The 22,803-nt window shown below is 39.0% G+C and overlaps 1 protein-coding gene across 5 annotated transcripts in view; it reads left to right on the forward strand.

Annotated features, from left to right (window-relative positions):
• The window catches only part of LOC115214261 (sodium-dependent proline transporter), a 180,983-nt gene that overhangs the window by 156,230 nt on the left and 1,950 nt on the right, over window positions 1–22,803 (forward strand). For all 5 annotated transcript variants that reach the window (XM_036504491.1, XM_036504492.1, XM_029783398.2 and 2 more), the window contains 12 exons: window positions 3,323–3,506; window positions 4,474–4,608; window positions 8,069–8,212; window positions 9,050–9,209; window positions 10,200–10,332; window positions 11,817–11,951; window positions 13,794–13,897; window positions 15,010–15,134; window positions 16,189–16,301; window positions 19,218–19,346; window positions 21,003–21,102; window positions 22,219–22,328. In XM_036504491.1, the coding sequence (XP_036360384.1) occupies window positions 3,323–3,506; window positions 4,474–4,608; window positions 8,069–8,212; window positions 9,050–9,209; window positions 10,200–10,332; window positions 11,817–11,951; window positions 13,794–13,897; window positions 15,010–15,134; window positions 16,189–16,301; window positions 19,218–19,346; window positions 21,003–21,102; window positions 22,219–22,328 (1,572 nt within the window). The remainder of the gene's footprint in view (window positions 1–3,322; window positions 3,507–4,473; window positions 4,609–8,068; window positions 8,213–9,049; window positions 9,210–10,199; window positions 10,333–11,816; window positions 11,952–13,793; window positions 13,898–15,009; window positions 15,135–16,188; window positions 16,302–19,217; window positions 19,347–21,002; window positions 21,103–22,218; window positions 22,329–22,803) is intronic.

A 22,803-nucleotide genomic window follows, 5' to 3' on the forward strand; every position in this document is an offset into this window, starting at 1 on the left:
ATCCCTGCCTCATAAACACACATGTTTCTCTGGCAGTATCAGTAGCACGCTGGGCGAAATGCTTAGCAGTATTTCGTCTGCCGCTACGTTCTGAGTTCAAATTCCGCCGAGGTCGACTTTGCCTTTCATCCTTTCGGGGTCGATAAATTAAGGACTAGTTACGCACTGGGGTCGATATAATCGACTAAATCCATTTGTCTGTCCTTGTTTGTCCTCTCAGTGTTTAGCTCCTTGTGGGTAGTAAAGAAATAGGTTTCTCTGTTTTGCCAATTTTTGTCCATTTTTTTTCCTTCTACAGCAGTGGTTTCCAAAGTGGGTGGTCCTCCCCACTCCTGGGGGTGGTGGAAAAAGGTCCAGAGGGGGATGTTGAAGAAAATTAGTGCGATAATAGAATGTAAACAACGACAAAATAATAGGTTAATTAGGTTAGTTTTTTTTTGTGAAATACAATTGCTTTGAATATGCTACAGAGAGCGTTCTATGTTTGTGGTGTGGCGCATGGGAGAAGGACGGGGGAGGGGGCGATAGGGATGGGGACTGAGTGCCAAATGGGCAGCAGCCCTAAAAAAGTTTGGGAACCACTGTTCTACACCTACTAAAAAAAAAAAAAAACTTATTCTTATAGGCGTAGGAGTGGCTGTGTGGTATGTAGCTTGCTTACCAACCACATGGTTCTGGGTTCAGTCCCACTGCGTGGCACCTTGGGCAAGTGTCTTCTACTATAGCCTCGGGCCGACCAAAGCCTTGTGAGTGGATTTGGTAGATGGAAACTGAAAGAAGCCCATCGTATATATATATATATATATGTATGTTTGTGTGTCTGTGTTCGTCCCCCCAACATTGCTTGACAACCGATGCTGGTGTGTTTACGTCCCCGTAACTTAGCGGTTCGGCAAAAGAGACCAATAGAATAAGTACTAGGCTGCCAAAGAATAAGTCCTGGGGTTGATTTGCTCCAGTATGGCCGCAGTCAAATGACTGAAACAAGTAAAAGAGTCGAAAAAAAAGAGAGAGAGAGAGAGAGTTCTGTTCTGGAATAGATAAGTGCAAGTGTCCTTACACTTGGCATGTCTATCTCCCTCCCTTTTGTTATTCCTATTGTGTCTCTCTAACCTCGCCATCCCACACTCACTGTTTTGTTCGGTCTTTTGTTCCTCAAGAAGTACAATCATTTGAAATTCTCTCCCTGCCCAGATTTCCTGCAGACACTGACATATGGCAGATGTTCAGTCAGCTGCTTCCGTCCTGTCTTCTCTCATACATTCTATGAAGAGCATTCGCCTTTTACCGCTCTCACTTTTTAACAATTTATTTATCAAAATTAACTGGGAATTGATTCAGTTATTTTCCTCGTTAGCCACCGCTTTGCATTGGTTCCATTTGTTCCACAGAACATATGTATCCTAAAATAAGTAAATGAGTGGAAACTTTATCGGTGAGTGTGTTAAATTATAAGGCACTAAAAGAGAATGACTCTCCCCAGTACTAGGCTTACAAAGAATAAGTCCTGGGGTCGATTTGTTGGGCTAAAGGCGGTGCTCCAGCATGGCCACAGTCAAATGGCTGCAACAAGTAAAAGAGTAAGAGAGAATATGCTTCAACACACAAACTCACATAAAGAATCTGGCAAACCAAATCCCAAAACGATATATATATATATATGTGTGTGTGTGTACGTATGTATATATGTGTGTGTGTGTGTGTATATGTATATATATATATATATATATATATATATATATATATATACAGTGTGTGTGTGTAATTATTTTAACAATGGATTGCAATATCAGTAGAGTTTTGATAAAGTACAATGTAATATTTGGTTATATATTCTTTTATCTTTTACTGGTTTCTGTCCTTGGCCTGTAGACTGGCACCACCTTCAGGGCCTCATTGTTGATCAGATTAACCCCAGTGCTTCAGTACTTATTTTTGTCTGGTCCTTTTTTTTTTCATTTTGTACATTTTTAAAAATTGGCCAAGTTATTATAATTGTTTCTGCACTGGTCTTGTTTTATTTGTTGTTGTTGTTGCGTCAAAGTGAAAGTGTGTGGCTAAGTGGTTAGAGTATTTGGTTCTGTAAAGTTGTGAGTTCGATTCCCGATGGTATGTTGTATCCTTGAGCAAGACACTTTATTTCACATTGATCCAGTCCACTCAACTGGCAAAAATGAGTGTAAGCTGTGTAAGCTTTTCAACCACACAACAATCACGTCTGTGCCTCTGTGTCTAGCCATGGGGAAATATTATCTTGCTTAGAAACAGGTGAGGTGTTGGCAACAGAAGGGGCATCCAACTGTAGAAAACCTACCCCAACAAATTCCTTTCTGGCTAATGCAAGCCTGGAAAAGTGGACTGTATATGACGATGATGATAATGATGATGATGATATATATATATATATATATATATATATATATATATATATATATATATATACACATACATACACAGGCGAGTACATACGTGCAAAACAAGGTTGAAAAAATAGTACTCGAATACCAAAGGTAGAGTAATATACATTTTATTTAAAGCTGCAAAATTATCACAGAAGTGTTACTCAGAGTTTCACGTTTCTCGATGTCAGGCAGTTGTGATGAATAACTGTCTGACAAACAGGAAAATTAAACTCTAATTAATGCTTCTGTGATAATCTTGCAGCTTTAATAAAAAGTATATAATCTCTATATATATAAAGCTGAAGTTGTCTGTGTATGGCAGGTTTGGTAGTCTTCAACTAAAACTATCTCCTCCGAGACCTTGCGGCGCAAGTTGACCAAAATTGAAAGTATGATAGAAGAAGGCTTTCTCTTCCTTCCATAGAATTCAAATTGGATCATGTTAACATCAAAAATTATTTACATCAAAAAGGTGCTTTTTTTCTATGAAAATTCCTATTTTTTACGATTTTTTGACTGCTGTATCGTCACTTTTAGGTGTATTTCAACCAGAAAAATGTTCACTTAAAGAGAATAACAAGCTACATAATGCAGAATTTTTACTTTTCAAAAATTCCAATTCTAAAGGGTCGAAACAAACCCGAGCAATGCCGGGTGATACTGCTAGTTGTTATATATAGTTGAAGATCATGGTGTATCTATTCCAAAAGTTACAAGACTTTATTGATTATGAAAAAATTTTGTTTTTATAATTTTTATAATTTTCTATTATATTTATACTTGAATAAAAAGTTCCGTGTTGTCTTATATTTATGAATATTTCGTTTTCTGTTTTAAAAAGTTTCACCTCTATATACCCAAATATACAAACATAGATTTTGAAATCTCTGAAAGTTCTCTTTTATATTTTATTTTCACAGACGCCGTCATCACTTGCTGAAGATGTTTCCAGTAGTGCAGTTCTTACACGGTTGGATGGGGATGGCCTCGTGGAACGAGGGAACTGGAGTGGACGGTTCGATTTCCTCATGTCCTTATTGGGGTATTCCGTGGGTCTCGGCAACGTGTGGAGGTTTCCCTACCTAGCATACAGCAACGGAGGGGGTAAGTTATCTCCCTTGCACTCATTCACTCATTTTGTTTTTTGCTTCCTTATTATTCTCTCCCTTTATATGTTGTGCAAATAGCAGAGTGGTTGGTTGGCCTGTTAGAAATAGCAGCCAAATCCTCCTAATATCACACTTTACTGTCAAAGAAAATGTGAAGACGTTATTGGAGAATGTCTCAGACGTATTATGACTGAATAGAAGATGGAATGATCATGGGTGCGATAAATTTGATATAGGTCTGCTCATTCAACGCTGATCTAGTGTCAAACAACAGCACGAAACAATAACAACGTTACAAATAGTTACTGGAACATTAAGATACACACACACAGAGTTGGGGTGTGGAGGCGCAATGGCCCAGTGGTTAGGGCAACGGACTCGCGGTCGTAGGATCGCGGTTTCGATTCCCAGACTGGGCGTTGTGAGTGTTTTTTTGAGCGTAAAAAACCTAAAGCTTCACGAGGCTCCGGTAGGGGCTGATGGCGATCCCTGCTGCACTCTTTCACCACAACTTTCTCTCACTCTTTCTTCTGTTGGCCTGCTTGCTTAGCCAGCGGGGTGGCGTCATTTGAAGGCTAAAACAATGCGAAGCGCATTGTGACCAGCGATGTGTAGCAACATCTGATGCTACACATCCACTCACAAGGCTTTGGTCGACCCGAGGCTATAGTAGAAGACACTTGCCCAAGGTGCCACACAGTGGGAATGAACCCGGAACCATGTGGTTGGTAAGCAAGCTACTTACCACACAGCCATGCTTATTTTTAAAATGATATTGCTGGGTACATACGAGAAACCAGATCTGGCTGATTGAAGCATAAAATCAGTAAAATATTTCAGCTGGATCTGACCAGTTTAAATGCTAAAGGATTAAACATCATTTGTATAATTCGTTCCCTTTTCTCTCACTGTTTCTCTCTCTTCTACCAGTCTCACTTTATGTCTGTTTCTCTTTGTTTTAGGGGCGTTTCTTTTCCCTTTTATATTGATGTTGATATTAATTGGAACACCACTGATGTTTATGGAGCTTGCTTTCGGCCAGTTTGCATCTCTGGGTCCAGCTGCTATCTTCGACCGATTCTGTCCTTTATTTCATGGTAAGTACAATATATTTTCAAACTGTTATATCTTAACATGTTTATGATGTTGATGTTAATACTGATTATGATGTTGATCGTCATCACCACCTTGATCATGATGACAATTATGATTATGATGATGACTGATGTTAACCCTTTCATTACTGTATTTATTTTGAGATGCTCTGTGTTTCTTTCAATTACTTTATATATAACAAAGAATTTAGTAAAATAACTTGGTTATCATTAAGCTAGTGTTAGGAACATAAATCATGACTAAGGTTTGATGGAAGATTTTAATTCAGAACATGAAAACAAGATATTTGTACTCAGAGCCAGAGCCGGTTTCAGAATTGTTTTTCTATTATATATTTTGACACTTTTGTTACCATATTTCTGTCGAGATGCTCTTTGTTTCTTTCAATTACTTTAAATATAACAAAGAATTTAGTAAAATAACTTAGTTATCATTAAGCTAGTGTTAGGAACATAAATCATGACTAAGGTTTGATGGAAGATTTTAATTCAGAACATGAAAACAAGATATTTGTACTCAGAGCCAGAGCCGGTTTCAGAATTGTTTCTCTATTATATATTTTGACACTTTTGTTACCATATTTCTGTCGAGATGCTCTTTGTTTCTTTCAATTACTTTAAATATAACAAAGAATTTAGTAAAATAACTTAGTTATCATTAAACTAGTGTTAGGAACATAAATTGTGACTAAGGTTTGGTGGAAGATTTTAATTCAAAACTTATGAAAACAAGACATTTGTACTACAGAGCCAGAGGCGGTTTCAGCTGGATTGGTATCAAAAGGGTTAAGAATTGTTTCTCTATTATATATTTAACCCTTTTGTTACCATATTTCTGTTGAGATGCTCTATGTTTCTTTCAATTAATTTTAAATATTACAAAGAATTTAGTAAAATAACTTGGTTATCATTAAGCTAGTGTTAGGAACATAAATTGTGATTGAGGTTTGGTAGTAGATTTTAATTCAAAACTTATGAAAACAAGACATTTGTACTCAGAGCCAGAGCTGGTTTCAGCCAGGTTGCATCAAAAGGGTTAATCATGAGCATCAGAATAAGGATAATGAAGATAATGATGAACAGATGAACTTAGAAGCTATGAGATTCTATACAGTGATGTGAGCATGAATATGTTGATCTATACACACACATACGCATGTAGTTACACTTAGACATACTGAAACACATTATGAAAAGGATGTGTGAATGAATAAATATATTTACGTAAGCTCAAAAGTTCATGTCAACTGATATATATACCTAAACGTGAATATACATTTTTTTACATGATGATCATCATCATCGTTTAACGTCCGCTTTCCCTGCTAGCATGGGTTGGACGATTTTGACTAAGGGCTGGCGAACCAGATGGCTGCACCAGGCTTCAATCTTAATCTGGCAGAGTTTCTACAGCTGAATGCCCTTCCTAACGCCAACCACTCCGAGAGTGTAGTGGGTGCTTTTATGTGCCACCGGCATGGAGCCAGTCAGGCGGTACTGGCAATGGCCTCGCTCGAATCTTTAACACATGCCACCAGCACAGGTGCCAGTAAGGCGATGCTGGTAACGATCACACTCGAATGGTGTCTTTTACATACCACCGGCATGGAGGCCAGGTAGCCGCTCTGGCAATGATCATGCTTGGATGGTGCTCTTACCTAAATTCAAATTCATTCTGCCATAAAAATAGCAAATTGAAACAATGGAATTCTTTTAATCTCTTGTCTTAATGGTTTATCCTTTATATTGGGAATCTGTATGGTCATCTGCTTACGAGGAGAGCGGTTTATTTCATTGACCGATTAAATAGAGTTGTTTGAAATGGCCATAATGCACTGATACCTGGACATCCTTGTTACTCAGGTGCTTTATCATCATCATCATCATCATCGTTTAACGTCCGCTTTCCATGCTAGCATGGGTTGGACGGTTCAACTGGAGTCTGGGAAGCCCGAAGGCTGCACCAGACCAGTCAGATCTGGCAGTGTTTCTACAGCTGGATGCCCTTCCTAACGCCAACCACTCCGAGAGTGTAGTGGGTGATTTTATGTGCCACCGACACAGGTGCCAGACGAGGCTGGCGAACGGCCATGCTCGGATGGTGTTTTTTACGTGCTACTGGCACGGAGGCCAGTCAATGCGGTACTGGCTACGGCCACGTTCGGATGGTTTTCGTATGTGCCACCGGCACTGGTACCACAAAGCTACAAATTCCATTAATGTTTGTCGAGTTTGCTTTTGATTTTGTCCATTTTGTCCATTTTGTCCATTTATATATATATTCCTGATCATACACTCTCAGACATTACCAAACATTCATCTAAAAATTTGAATTTGCAATTAAGGAATACGAAGAAGATTCATTCCTCTTTCTTCATATTTTAATCTCTTTATCTTATCTCCTCAGATCAGTTCATCCTTGTGTGATGTTTTGTGTGTGTGTGTGTGTGTGTGTGTGCTTGCTTACTGCTCTGTTTTAGTGTTTGTCTTCCTCCATGTCTGTTGTTTGTTTACCAATATCTTCGTTGATCTCCCTAAATTTGAATTAAATTTTTGCCTAATTTTCTGACATCTTTTCAGTCTTGTTTTTTGATGATGACCTTTTCTTGTTGCTGTTGTTTTTTTGTTTGACAACTGCGATCCTCATTCTTTCATTAATTCTTTCTTTCTTTCTTATCTTTCCATACTATTTTTACTCTCGTTCTTTCAACCACCACCACCACCACCACCACTACCACCACATTAAAATCAACATCATCACCATCGACACCATCTCCCTCTCCCTGCCAATAAAACAAGGATATCCAACTCTACTGCCACTACCAAGCTGTGACAAAAGTTATAATCGCTGTCACTACCATCAACACCACAATCGTATTCACCCCACCCTCCACTATCACCACCATCACCTCCACCAGCAGTACTGCCACCATCACCACCACCATCACTTCCATTATCACCATCACCACTACCACCATTACCACCATCACCACCACCATCACCATAATCGCCACCATCACCACCACCATCACTACCACCGCTACCACCACCTATTTCTTTACTACCCACAAGGGGCTAAACACAGAGAGGACAAACAAGGATAGACAAATGGATTAAGTCGATTATATCGAACCCAGTGCATAACTGGTACTTATTTAATCGACCCCGAAAGGATGAAAGGCAAAGTCGACCTCGGCGGAATTTGAACTCAGAATGTAACGGCAGACGAAATACGGCTACGCATTTCGCCCGGCGTGCTAACGCTTCTGTCAGCTCGCCGCCTTTACCACCTCTACCACCACCACCACCACCACCACCACCATCACCACCACCACCATCGCCACCAAAACCACCCCTCCCCCCACCATTACCATCATCATCAACAACATCACTGAACTACCATCACCATCACCCTTTTTTTACTGTTCCTTTTTTTTTCTAGGTCTTGGTATTGCCATGATATGTGTATCAAGTCTGGTGGCTGTCTACTACACAGTAATTATAGCCTGGACAATTCTGTATCTGTTCATGTCGTTTACATCGGAACTTCCTTGGGAAACCTGTGGAGAAGAATGGAGAACACAATGTAAGTGGAAGGATCTTTTAATTATGTCTTTATATGATTTATATGTGAAGGCTCATGGCTCAGTGATTAGAGAAGGGGTTGGTGAACAGGGGTAAAAATGAAATTCTTGAGGGTATGTGGATTCATTAGGCATGAGTGAAATTATATAAAACACATGCCTTTCATCCTTTCGTAGTCGATAAATAAAGTACCAGTTGAGTACTGGTGTCGATCTAATCAACTAGCCCCCTCCTCCAAAATTTCAGGCCCTGCACCTAGAGTAGAAACGATTATTATTATTGAGTTAGAGAGCAGTGCATGCCATCAAAGTGACACTGGGGTAAAATATACAAAGCCCAGTATACCCATCATGACTACCCGTCTGATAAGGGTACACTAGGCACATGCATCACAACCATATGTGTGCGACATGGTGAGCTCATATCACGATAAACAACACATGACCTTGCAGGTGGGGCTCAGTTAGAATTTTCTTCTCACCCATGTTTCCAGAGGTGAATTATTTGAATCCCAAAGAATTCCTCACAACACATGGCTATGATGTTCTCCCACTACTTCCGCTCATGATCAGAGATGCACATATCATCGGCCAGAAAGGGACATGCTCAACTGGTTACTGTCAAGCAAATCTGTGGTATTGAGCAGAATATTTGCTGTAGCCCATCTTTTATACCAAGACAAAATAGTGTACATGGTAACACTTCCAATCAGTTAAGATCAGAAGCCACGAGAGCCACTGCCTGGTACAGTATCAGAGCCTTTATTATTATTATTATTATTATCATCATCATCATTATTATTGTTATTATTATTATTGTTGTATTTTTTGTTTTGCAGTTTGTTACTCTTTCAAAGAAGCAGACGCTTGTGCCCAAATAAACGGCAGTGTATATTATAATCAAACTTGCTTCAACGCGACGTATGCTGCATCAGAAAACATAGTAGAACTTGCCAAAAATTCATCAATACGACATGTTCCAGCTCAAGACTTTTTTGAGTAAGTTCATCAACCTTAGCTATTATAGGTTTGTTTGTTCCTTCTCGAGCCATGCCTGGCTCATAAGGGCTGGTTTCCCGGTTTCCTTGGCGTATAGGTTCCCCTTCTGGATAGGACGCCGCTCCGTCGCAGGTGAGCTGCAAGATGCAGGAGGAAAAAGTGAGAGAAATTCGTGGCGAAAGAGTCAGCAGAAGTTCGCCATTACCTTCTGCCGGAGCCGCGTGGAGCTTAGATGTTGCTAAGCTCTTGGCAAAATTTGATGTAGATTCTCTTCTCAACTCTCTCGGCTCAATGATTACATGCTACACACTTTCCTTCCAAGCACTGCTGTGAACAGCAGAAGTGAGCTACAACATTAAAATTTAGTGTGCATGCATGGTAGAGTTGAAAGTCTATCTGTGCCAAGTGACTTCACTCTGTATGATTTAGTTTCATTGCTATGGCAACAGTCCGGATACTTATGGATCAGACCATGTATATACATACATATATATATCAAATAAGTACCAATTGAAAATTGGAGTTGATGTAATTGACTTACCTCCTCCCCAAAATTGCTGGCCTTGTGCCAAAATTTGAAACCATTACATATGGAGGGGCACATATTTGGGGTACCATCTTTTTTTTATTCCTTTATTTGTTTCTGTCATTGGACTGCAGCCATGCCTTGTGAGTGGATATGGTAGATGGAAACTGAAAGAAGCCTGTCGTATATATGTATATATATAAGTGTGTTGTCCCCCCCAACATCACTTGACAACTGATGCTGGTGTGTTTACGTCCCCGTAACTTAGCGGTTCGGTAAAAGAGTCCGATAGAATAAGTACTAGGCTTACAAAGAAGTCCTGGGGTTGATTTGCTCAACTAAAGGCGGTGCTCCAGCATGACCGCAGTCAAATGACTGAAACAAGTAAAAGAGTATATGCGTGCGTGTGTGTGTGAACATAGAGTATGATGTTCACCGTTAATGTTCAACGTTGTTAATTGCAGGCGCCATGTCTTGAACATATCTTCTGGTATTGAACACTTGGGTGATATCAGGTGGCAGGTTGTCCTCTGTCTTCTTTGTGCATGGACTTTGACGTTTTTCTCTCTCAGCAAAGGAGTGAAATCAACAGGAAAAGTAAGTCACTCTCCATCTTTGCACTTTTCGATTTATATATGCATCATTGCTGCTTTTTTTTATGTATTCCTTCCTTCCTCCCTCCCTCCCTCCCTCCCTCCCTTACTCCTCCCCCTCTCTTCCTTCCTTCCCTCCTTTCCTGCCTTCTTCCCTCCCTCCCTCCTCCTCCCCCTCCCCTTCCTTCCATCCTTCCATTCTCCCTCCCTCCCTCCCTTCCTCCCTCCTTCCCTTCTTCTCTTCGTTCCCCCTTCTTCCCTTCCTTCCTCCCTTCTTCCCCTCCTTCCTCCCTTCCTTTCTTCCTCCCTTCCTTCCTTCCTTCCTTCCTAAATCCCTCCCTCTCTCCCTTCCCCCCTTCCTTCCTTCCTTCCTTCCTTCCTTCCACCCACCCTCCTGCGGAGTTTCAGGCTTTGTACCTATTGTAGAAAGGAATACTTAGCCTGGTAATAACTGTCTTGAGAAACTGAGGAACTTTAAGCAAAAGAATTGGAAGAAATATAACAATCACTTTACTGATGACGATGACAATGATGACAATAATATTCACAACAGAACTGATGATTATTTTGCAGTCTGTATTGAAAATAAGGAGCCAGTTAATGTTGAGATGATATGGAATACAGTGGAACCTTTAATTTGTCTCTGAAGGCTGTTCATCATCTGAAGTGCTTGTAAACCAAAACGATTTTTCCCATAAGAAATTCGAGAAATGGCACAACATATTCAAGCAGGGATGTATACTGAGTGAAAACTTAAAGTCTACACCAACTGATGTTCCCTGGTGGTACTCCCAGCTTGTCGCCAACTGTTGTCTTCTTCTTCCAATCAGGACTCACGCCATTAGCCACAAAGAATATTCTCTAATTTGAGCCTACTCTAAGCTACTTAGAGTGCGTTTGGCAACTTGAAGATCCACCCACCACACGCGATAGACTGGCGGTTGCATGGGCGCAAAAGCTACGTTGTTATCCTCATTCCGTAAACGGTGGCTTTTAACGGGTGGAGAGCTGAACCATCCTGGGGTACAGAGGATTCGCAATCTAGACTAGGGTCTGAAAGTTTACCACACCATACTGGGTTACACCATGGTTCCTCTGCTTTGTGGCAGAAGTAGGAAGAACGAGTGAAAGTTGTGGTGAAAGAGTACAGCGGGGTTCACCACCCATCCCCGCTGGAGCCTTGTGGAGCTTTGGTGTTTTTGCTCAATAAACACTCACAATGCCAGGTCTGGGAATCGAAACCACGTTCTTATGACCATGAGTTCACTGCCCTAACCACTGGGCCATTGTGCCTCTGCCAACTGTTGTTGTCAGCTTGTATTTTTGTTATTCAAAACACTGTTCATCACCTGAAATATTTTATGTTTGAGAAATTGTTCATAAACCATTTGTTCGTGATGAGAGATGTTTGTAAATCTAGACTCCACTGTATAAAGTTGTAAGCAAGTAAAAATAATTAAAATCATCTTTTAAAACTTCTTTTTACAGGTGGTGTACTTCACTGCACTATTCCCCTATGTTGTACTTTGTATCCTGTTTGTTCGAGGTGTGACGTTACCTGGTTCAATGAAAGGAATTATATTTTACGTCACTCCAGAGTTCCACTTATTAAAATCTGCTAAGGTATGTTGGATTTAATTTCACTTCATAAGCAATATTTTCACAAATGTATATTCTTTGCACATAATGAATTTTTATTCAGTTAACCAACTCATTGCAACATCAGTGATTTGTCAGTCAGTATTTTAGTAGATTTTATCTTTTCATGCGGTTGCTAATGGATACTTGCTGCTGATGAAGACCAAAGAGGTAGAAATGCACATTTAGCTAAACCACCACTGCGGCTGGATGACTTCTTCCTGCTGCTCATATGTTTTTGCATGTTTTTAACAGAGTGCATCTGCAAGAGATATTATCTCAGGACAAATACTGCAGTTAATTTGGTTTTTCAGTTTCTATTGACCAAATCCACTCACAAGGCTTTGGTTGGCCTGAGGCCATAGTAGAAGACACTTGCCAATGGTGCCATGCAGTGGGACTGAACCTGGAACCATGTGGTTGGGAAGCAAGCTTCTTACCACACAGCCACTCCTATATACATATATATATATATGTGTGTGGCCTGCTCGCTTAGCCAGCGGGGTGGCATCATTTGAAGGCTAAAACAATGCGAATGCATTGTGACCAGCGATGTGTAACAACATCTGATGGTCTGGTCGGTCACGTGATATATATATATCACTCAAACGTATATACATACACATATATGATGATGACTATATATATATTTGAGAGCACAACGCAGATATATTGTCATAATTTCAGATCTTATTAACCTTTTAGCATTTAAAACGGTCATATCTGGCCCAAGTATTCTACTAATTATATGTTCGAACTGGCTAGATTCAGCATCTCATACCTACCCTGCAATGTCATTCTAAAAATAAAAAATCCAATCACATTTTCGAAATCTCTAAGCCATGAGATAATATGCATGATCACTTTTGTAAAATGTGAATGAATAAGCATTACATTTGACAGAGAAGCTGAATGCTAAAGCTAATGTGTTGGGCCACAGAGCAAGGTACATAACTCTGTTTGCTCCAGATTTTCAAACTCAGTTTTAAATTATCTCCACATTTCTATTTCTACTTTATGGTTAGCAACAAGTGTCCTGCCATAAAAAAAAAACAAAAACAATTGGTCTGACAATAAATCATTCCATGAGCTGGCAGAAATGCTTAGCGGTATTTCGTCTGCTGTTACAATATATATATATATATATATATTTCGTTTTTGGATTTGGTCTGCAAGATTCTTTATGTGAGTTCGTGTGTTGAAGCATATTCTGTTGTACCTGGGAAGACTCATTTTCTTTTTGTGCCTTATAATGTAACACTTATTTCTTTTTTTTTTTTTCCTAAAAAATTTTCATTGTGTCTTGCAACCTTTTCAAGACTATTGAAAAGGTTGCAAGACGCAATGAAAATTTTAGGAAAATAAAAATAAGAAATAAGTGGAAATTTTACTGGTGAGTGTGTTACATTATAAGGCACAAAAAGAAAATGACTCTCCTTAGACACAACAGAATATATATATATATATATATATATATTATATATATATATATATATACACACACACACACATATATATGTTGTATAACCCATGCCAGAATGGAAAACGGACATTAAAGGATGATGGTGATGATATACATGTATATCTGAAGAAGCTATAAGGTGATGCACTATATCTCATAGCAGAAACAGCTGTAGACCAATGCATTTCCCTACATAATTTCTTGTTACCTTGTCATTCATTTACTTTTATTTTACTCTCAGTTCTCAACTGATGCTTTTTTGTCTGAAGCATTCGTATATTGAGTTCTAACACCAGGTTGTTAGTTTTGCTATGCATGAATGAAACATTAAAATACTTACCTGTCTTATCATTTATGCATTACAGGTGTGGAAAGAAGCAGCTGTGCAAATATTTTTCTCACTTAGTCCAGCCTGGGGCGGACTGATAACACTTGCCAGTTATAACAAGTTCCATAACAACTGTTATAAGTAAGTATATCACCTTGTTTCTTTATTTTTTACTTGTTTCAGTCATTTGACTGCGGCCATGCTGGAGCACCGCCTTTAGTCAAGCAAATCGACCCCAGGACTTACTCTTTGTAAGCCTAGTACTTATTCTATCGGTCTCTTTTGTCGAACCACTAAGTTATGGGGACGTAAACACACCAGCATCAGTTATCAAGCGATTTTGGGGGGGACAAACCCAGACACACAAACATATACACACACATACATATATATGTATACATATATACGATGGGCTTCTTTCAGTTTCCGTCTACCAAATCCACTCACAAGGCCTTGGTCGGCCCGAGGCTATAGTAGAAAACACTTGCCCAAGGTGCCACGCAGTGGGACTGAACCCAGAACCATGTGGGTTGGTAAGCTGGCTACTTACCACACAGCCACACCTGTGCTTATCTTTTACCTGTTACGTGTTTCAATCTTTGGGCTGTGGCCATGCTGGGGCACTGTGTTGATGGGTTTAGTTGAACAAATTGATCCTGTGCCTATTTTTTAAAGTTTGGTCTTTAGCACTAATTCTGTTGTTCTCTTTGGTTGAACTGCTAAGTTAAGAGGATGTAAACAAACTGACATGAGAGATTTGAGCTCTGGCACTACATTCATGTGGTTTGACTATCACAGGAAAGAATTTCAAACATATTTCCAAGCTGAGCCAACTGGCAAGAGATACTCTGGTCAGGCTAAGGATGATATGGTGGGATAATATCAATACAGTAATTCCTCGACTATTGCGGGTGTACCCTTAACATAGTTCTCAGGGAGATTCAGCATGACACACAATGTGACAAGGCTGGCCCTTTGAAATACAAGTATAACAGGCTGTTCCGTTGATCGGTTCAACTGGAACCCTCGTCGTCGTAACCAACGGAGTGACAACTATGAATATGTGTGTATACATGTGTGAATGCATGGATGAATTAATGATAAAGGGTGTCATTTGTCCTCTTTCAGTGATCTGTGTGTGTGTGTCTGTGTGTTTGTGCATGTGTATGCATACTTCATAAACTTAGCAGATTTAATCTCTCTGTCAAATTTTGAATTCAACAAATGTGTTTTTGTCTTTTCCTTTCCTTCAGAGATGCATTGATTGTATCAATTGGCAACATTTGTACCAGCATTTTCGCTGGTTTTGTTATATTCTCTATCATTGGTTACTTGGCAAATGAACTCAATATGCCGGTTGACAAAGTTGTTGATCAAGGTTAGTCTATCTTTATTTATTTCATGCTGTCTTTTCTACTGCTGTTTGTTATGATTTTTTTTGTCATAATTGTTATTGTGTGTGAAAGGTCAATCTGCTGCACCGTTAAGCATAAATTGAAGGTCAAGAGTTTATCAAAACAAAAATACCTACCTAATGTACTGAATTCAAGCACAGTATATGCTAGGAATAAGAATCATATGGGAATGGTTTACTGGGGTAATCCATGAATAAAAGTTGGTGTAAATATTTTGAACATTGTAAACAAGTAGTTTACAAACTAACATAAGCCATGAGCAGCAATATATTGTTTAGTAAAGTGTTAAACACCTGTGGTATGCAAATTAATTGCTTCAGTTCTCTGTAGCTACAGGTTTTGTTGAGTAAAAAGCTCCCCTGATGGTGCCACATAAAAAGCACCCCTGATGGTGCACCATAAAAGCACCTGTGCTAGAGTTATGTAAAAGCACCTGTGCTGGCGCCATGCTAAAAACACCCAGTACATTCTGGAAAGTCATTGGTGCTGTGAAAGACATCCAGCTGTAGGAAACATCCCAAAGCAGACACTGGAGCATGGTGCAGTCCTTTGACTCATTTGATCCTTGTCAAACTGTCCAACTCATGCTAGCATGGAACATGGGTGTTAAACGATGATGATGATAATGATGTGTGTGTAATGTCACTCTCTCTACCCCTCTCTCCATTTATGTGAGTGATCATCTATTTATGTTTGTATGTGTAGTGGTTCTCTCTCTGTTTATGTGTATCTAGTTATGTTTGTAGGTCTCTCTCTCTCTCTCTCTCTCTCTCTCTCTCTCTCTCTCTTTTGTGTGTATTTCTGCATCCACACATGCATGCATGTGTGGATGCATTTTCCCCCAGTGTCAAAAAATACTGTCACCAAAACAGGTGAAACATCCTCTCAGCCACACCAAATCGTCAATGCCCAAGCAGGTGTGCCCATTCGCCTCACTTGACACGCACAGTGGCACACAATACAGGTACATCTTGAGCGACATTTTAATTTTATGCATTCAACCTTCTATTTTGCCAGGTGCTGGTTTAGCATTCATTGTATACCCTGATGTTGTAACCAGGTTACCAATATCTCCATTATGGTCCTTCCTCTTCTTCTTCATGCTGTTGACTCTTGGAATGGGCAGTGAAGTAAGTTGCTTTGGCTTCTACTTTTTAACTATTTTATTTGAAACTAGCAGTATCGCCCGGCGTTGCTCGGGTTTGTAAGGGAAATAACTATAAAGCATTTTTAGAGAGTTATAGCAAAAAAATGCATTAAAAATGGAAAAAAAATTATAGTAAATTTTTTTTAAATAGTTGACTCATCGTAGACATTTTTAGAGAGTTACTTCCCTTATATAATAGCGAAAAATGCATTAAAATAGAAAAAAATGATGGTAAATATTTTTTTTAATCGTAGACTCATCGTAGACACGCACTAATACCCAGAAGGGCTCGATATGAATCACGACTATAAGATACCCGGTTTTGGTTAAACTGCACCACAAAATGTGGGAGTAGTTAGGAATCTAAATCGTAGGAGACAGACACACAACCTTACTTTTATATATAAAGATTATCTTGTAACAGTTCAGAGCCAGGGATTGGCTCCCATGCTGGTGGCACGTGAAAAGCACCATTTGAGCATGATTGTTGCCAGTGTCGCCCTTCCGGCACATGTGTCGGTGGCACGTGAAAAACAACATTCGAGCGTGGTCGTTGCCAGTGTCGCCGGACAGGCTCCCATGCAGGTAGCACGTAAAAAGCACCTTTTCAGCATGGTTGTTGCCAGAACTGCCTGACCAGCCCTCATACTGGTGTCATGTAAACGCACCCACCACACTCTGTGGTTGGCGTTAGGAAGGGCATCCAGCTGTAGACACTTTGTCAGATCAGATTGAGCCTGGTGTAGCCTCTAGCTTGCCAGTCCTCAGTCAAATCGTCCAACCCATGCCAGCATGGAAAGTAGACACTAAACGATGACGACGATGATGATGATGATAGATACATATAGATATATATTCATAGATGGATAGATAAATGATAGAAAATGAAATCAATGATATCCTTTATTTAAAATCGCTACAATTGTTTTGTCGTATTTTTACAGTCAAACCGTCCAACCCATGCCAGCATGGAATGTTGATGATGATGATGATGATGACATATGCATACATATTTATATTTATACACATAATTGTACATTTAGCTACTTATCATCTAAAATCATAGATGAATTTGTCAGTGGGCAGCTTAGCTTAATGATAAAGCACTTAGTCGGAGTTTTTGAGGTATGTGGGTTTGTGTCTCATGGCTGGTTGTTGACAAATTTTTCTGCTTGGTAAGAGTAATTTGCCCAGTATTTCTGCTGTTCTAATGGCAATTCTGTGTTTGAAAAAATATCATCTAATATGTACTGTTGAATACACAATTTGACGCATTTAAAAACAAATGTTAGTTTGTAGTAAAGATTGTTTGCCAACTTAAAATGGCATTCCTGGTTTAGGACGAATGTTGCTGTAGTTTAGCCCCAGGAGACATCGTCTCCAGCTGGCTACATGATACGATCTGTGTCTTTAAATTTTCAAACAAGGGAATCTAGCACCCCCACTCAGCTAAAAGCAATATCTGTGTATCGTGCTTTCTGGGTTATTTCCCTTCATCAGCACAGAATAATTGCTAGATTCCTTTGTTTGAAAATGTAAGGACATGTAGCCAGCTGGAGACGATGTCTCCTGGGGCTAAATTACAGCAACATTCGTCCTAAACCAGGACTGCCATGTTATGTTGGCAATCTTCACTACAAAGTACTGTTCCTGAATATCTCACATTGTGAGATTTAAAAATAGTAATTTTCCAAAATGTTAGTTTGTTTATATTTACACACAGAGTTATACATACGTCAGTATATACATACATACATACATGCATACAAACAGACAACGAGTGGACAATTGAAAGAAAAGGGCACTTAACATATTTAGTATGAGCTACAAGTATTGTTTAAAGTTTCTTGATTCAGTTCCCAGCTACCTCAAGTTTCGCATTTAAGCCATCATCAGACAATGGCTTAACAGGCCAAAGCTTCAAAGTCATGGTCAACATTATTCTTGTTTAAGAATAGCTAAATATATATAGCCTTGACTGGCTTCCGTGCCAGGGGCACGTAAAAAGCAGCAACTGATTATGGCCGTTGCCAGCCTCGCCTGGCACCTGTGTCGGTGGCACATAAAAAGCACCCACTACACTCATGGAGTTGGCGTTAGGAAGGGCATCCAGCTGTAGAAACACTGCCAGATCAGACGAGCCTGGTGCAGCCTCCTGACTTCCCAGACCCTGGTCAAACTGTCCAACCCATGCTAGCATGGAAAACAGACGTGAAACGATGATGATGATGATGATGATGATGATGATGATGATATATATATATATATATATATATATGTATATATATACACAAACATATACACACACATACATATATATATAATATATATAATATATATACACAAACATATACACACACATACATATATATATATATATACATATATACGACGGACTTCTTTCATTTCTTCCGTTTACCAAATCCGCTCAAAAAGCTTTGGTCGACCCGAGGCTATAGTAGAAGACACTTGCTCAAGGTGCCATCCAGTGGGACTGAACCAGGGACCATATGGTTGGTAAGCAAGCTACTTACCACACAGCCACACCTATATATATATATCATATATATAATATATATAATATATATATATACTATATATATATATATATATATATATATATACATATATATATATATATATATCTATATATATATATATATATATATTATATATATATATAATATTATATATATATACTATATATATATATATATATATTATATATATATATATATATAATATATATAATATATATATATATATATAATATATATATATACATACATATATGTATATATATATATATACATATATCTGCATATATACATGTATGTATATGTAGACACACTCACACATGTTTGTTTTAGTGAATGTTTCTTTATTCTTTGTTTTTCAGTTTGCTCTCTTGGAAACCATTATGACTGCTGTACAAGATCTGTATCCAGCTCTACGGCAGAAAAAAACATGGGTTGTTTTAACAGTTTGCATACTTGGTTTCCTCTCTGGTCTTACGGTTTGTACTGATGTAAGTAATGGAGTCTTTTCTATTTTTAACTTTAACCCTTTCGATACCAACCTGGCTCTGTAGTACAAATGTCTTGTTCCCATAAGTTTTGAATTAAAATCTTCCACCAAACCTTAGTCACAATTTATGTTCCAAACACTAGCTTAATGATAACTAAGTTATTTTAGTAAATTCTTTGTTATATTTAAAGTAATTGAAAAAAAGCACAGAGCATTAAAATAAATAGAGTAACGAAAGGGTTAAGCTTTTATGCTTATTTATAAGTGTTAGATTTTTGCAATACCTCGGTTGAAACAAAATGTAAAAGGCACTCAACACACTCTGTAAAGTGGTTGGTGTTAGGAAGGGCATCCATCCATAGAAACCACGCCACAGCAGATAACTGGCATCTGGATAGCTCCCTGGTTGACTAGTTCTCTGATTGACCAACTTGTGTCAAACTGTCCAACCCATGCCAGCATCGAAAATGGACATTAAATGATTTTTCCCCCAAAATTTAAAGGTCAAAATCCATAGTGCGTACTATATACGAGGTTAAAAATGAAAAATATTTTCTAAGCAATGTATGAGTCTCTATTTGCTGTCCGGCAATGTTTATTCAGACGCATTTTGTGATGTCGGGCACAAAAATACCTTAAGCTAAGCCAGAAAGCAATGAAGTCATAAAAGAATCATCCATAACTTGCAGTAAGCAACATTTATTAAACGCTATTACTGTTATTTCTTTATTTTCTGCAAACAAAATGCACAAAAAAGCTAAACGTTTGCATTATGTTATATATACAATAATAATATAGGACGTTACCGTATACAGTTTTACAAACCAAGGATGTTATGTAGACCTCCTTGACTTAAGTTAGAGAAGGGGTGCGTATTATTCACAAGGTTTAGGTTTTTCAGAGGTACAGTCCCCTAAAAATCCCCTGCGTATTATACTCAAGGGCAGACTATACTCGAGGATTTACAGTACAAGCTTATCTTTTAAAGGTGTTTGTGCTAGTGCTGTGTAAATGCACCCATACCGGTGGCATGTAAAAGGCACCCAGCACACTCTGTAAAGTGATTGGTGTTAGGAAGCGCATCCATCCATAGTAACCATGCCACAACAAATAACTGGCATCCGGACAGCTCCTTGGTTGATTAGTTCCCTGGTTGACCAGTTCATGTCAAACTGTCCAACCCATGCCAGCATGGAAAACGGACATTAAATGATGATGACAATAATGACGAAACTAGGAAAGATCTGTCTCTCATTTATTTAATACTACAGAAACTAGTGTCTAAATCTATACTTAGGGATCCATGTGGTTTATGAAAAGGCTATGTAATACTGACTTGGTTTCACAGTCTCTAACCAAAATCCCTGTTAGATTTATAAATCTGGTTCTTATTCTATCAGTTTCTTCTAATGAACCACTAAGTAACAGGGAAAATGTTTATAGATATGCTTAGAATTATTTGTATGGTAAATTTTCTATGGCTGGATGCTCTTTCTGTCACTGACCTTTATTCGTTATAATATTTTCCTCCTGACTAGGAGACACAAGCTCTGTCACACAGACATTATCACAACAATCACATGAAGATGATCTGCCGTGAAACACTGCAGTTCTATACTCACTTTACTTACATAAACACTTTCTCTTTTCTTTCTAGGGTGGCATGTATATCCTGCAACTGATGGACTCGTACGCGGCCAGTTGGGCTGTTTTCCTAATGGCTATCATTGAATGTGTTCTCATTGGATGGGTTCATGGTAATTATGTACAGATTTTGCTGTGTTCTATTCTACAAATTTACAAGTCATAGATGCACACCAAACACTCTAACACACAACTCTTTACTCTTTTACTCTTTTACTTGTTTCAGTCATTTGACTGTGGCCATGCTGGAGCACTGCCTTTAGTCGAGTAAATCGACCTCAGGACTTACTCTTTGTAAGCCTAGTACTTATTCTGTCAGTCTCTTTTGCCGAATCACTAAGTTATGGGGACGTAAACACCCCAGCATCGGTTGTCAAGCGATGTTGGGGGGACAAACACACACACACACGCAAACATATACACACACATGCATATATATACATATACATATATACAATGGACTTCTTTCAGTTTCCGTCTACCAGATCCACTCACAAGGCTTTGGTTGGCCCGAGGCTATAGTAGAAACACTTGCCTAAGGTGCCACGCAGTGGGACTGAACCCAAAACCATATGGTTCGTAAGCAAGCTACTTACCACACAGCCACTCCCATATTTTACTAACAAAAAGCTGCCCAGTCATGCTTTGCTTCCTTCATGTTCTTGGTTGATGGTGTCGGTTCGTGGTCCCTGAGACATCATCGTGTGTAGAATGGACCAGGTCTACCAGTGCTCTCTATCGCTGGTGGTTCTGTGCCAGCCTCTCTGTATCTTCCAAGGTGACAGTGAGCCTCTGGAGAGCTCCCTTAACTATGTCCAGCCATCTAGTGTGGGGCTGAATGAGAGAGTAAAGGATGATCTAGCGGGAGACAGAAGACATGTCTGTACCAGGATGTGTGTATGTTGATTTGACCAATAGAACAGCCTGCTTCTGAAATTAATGTACATGTGGCTGAGCACTCCACAGACACATGTGCCCTTAACATAGTTCTCAAGGAGATTCAGCATGACACAGAATGTGACAAGACTGGCCCTTTGAAATATAGGTACAATTCATATTTGCCAGCTGAGTGGACTGGAGCAACATGAAATAAAGTGTCTTGCTCAAGGACACAATGTGTTGCCGGAGATTGAACTCATGACCTTGCGATTTAGATGTGAATTAGATGCAGCCCTAATATTGTAATTGTTATTGACTACACATACTCAATGTATTATTTACTTTTACAGGAGCTCAGGAGTTTATCATTGAAGTTGAATTGATGATTGGGCAGCGCAGCCGAAATTTCCATAAATATTTCTCTATCTTCTGGAAATATATCTCACCTGCAACATTGACGGTTTGTAATGCAACCTTTTGTCTTTACAAGAATTCTGTTATTTATGTTTTTTTTATTCTATTTTGAGAATGCTCCGGAAGTGGAATGATGAAGTGTAAAATGGGTGCAGTTTTTAGGTTGGAGATAGTTTGAATACAATTCAAAGAAAATGATAAACAAGTGTTTGCAATCTTCTTCGAAGACATGTCTGAGGAAATATGTTTTACATGGAAGACAGGAAACGGATAACATTACTTGTATCATGATGACCACCATGTGATGTCTAGACTATAGTACACACACACAAAAGTATATATATACATATATACGATAAGTACATCAACAAAATAAAAATCAAATGGAAATTGCAGTTGTGATACCCGTGCCGGTGGCACGTAAAAAACACCATCCGATCGTGGGCGTTGCCAGCCTCCCCTGGCCCCTGTGCCAGTGGTACGTAAAAAGTACCCACTACATGTTAGGAAGGGCATCCAGT

The sequence above is a fragment of the Octopus sinensis genome, linkage group LG7 (genome assembly GCF_006345805.1).
Source record: "Octopus sinensis linkage group LG7, ASM634580v1, whole genome shotgun sequence".
Classification (NCBI taxonomy): domain Eukaryota; kingdom Metazoa; phylum Mollusca; class Cephalopoda; order Octopoda; family Octopodidae; genus Octopus; species Octopus sinensis.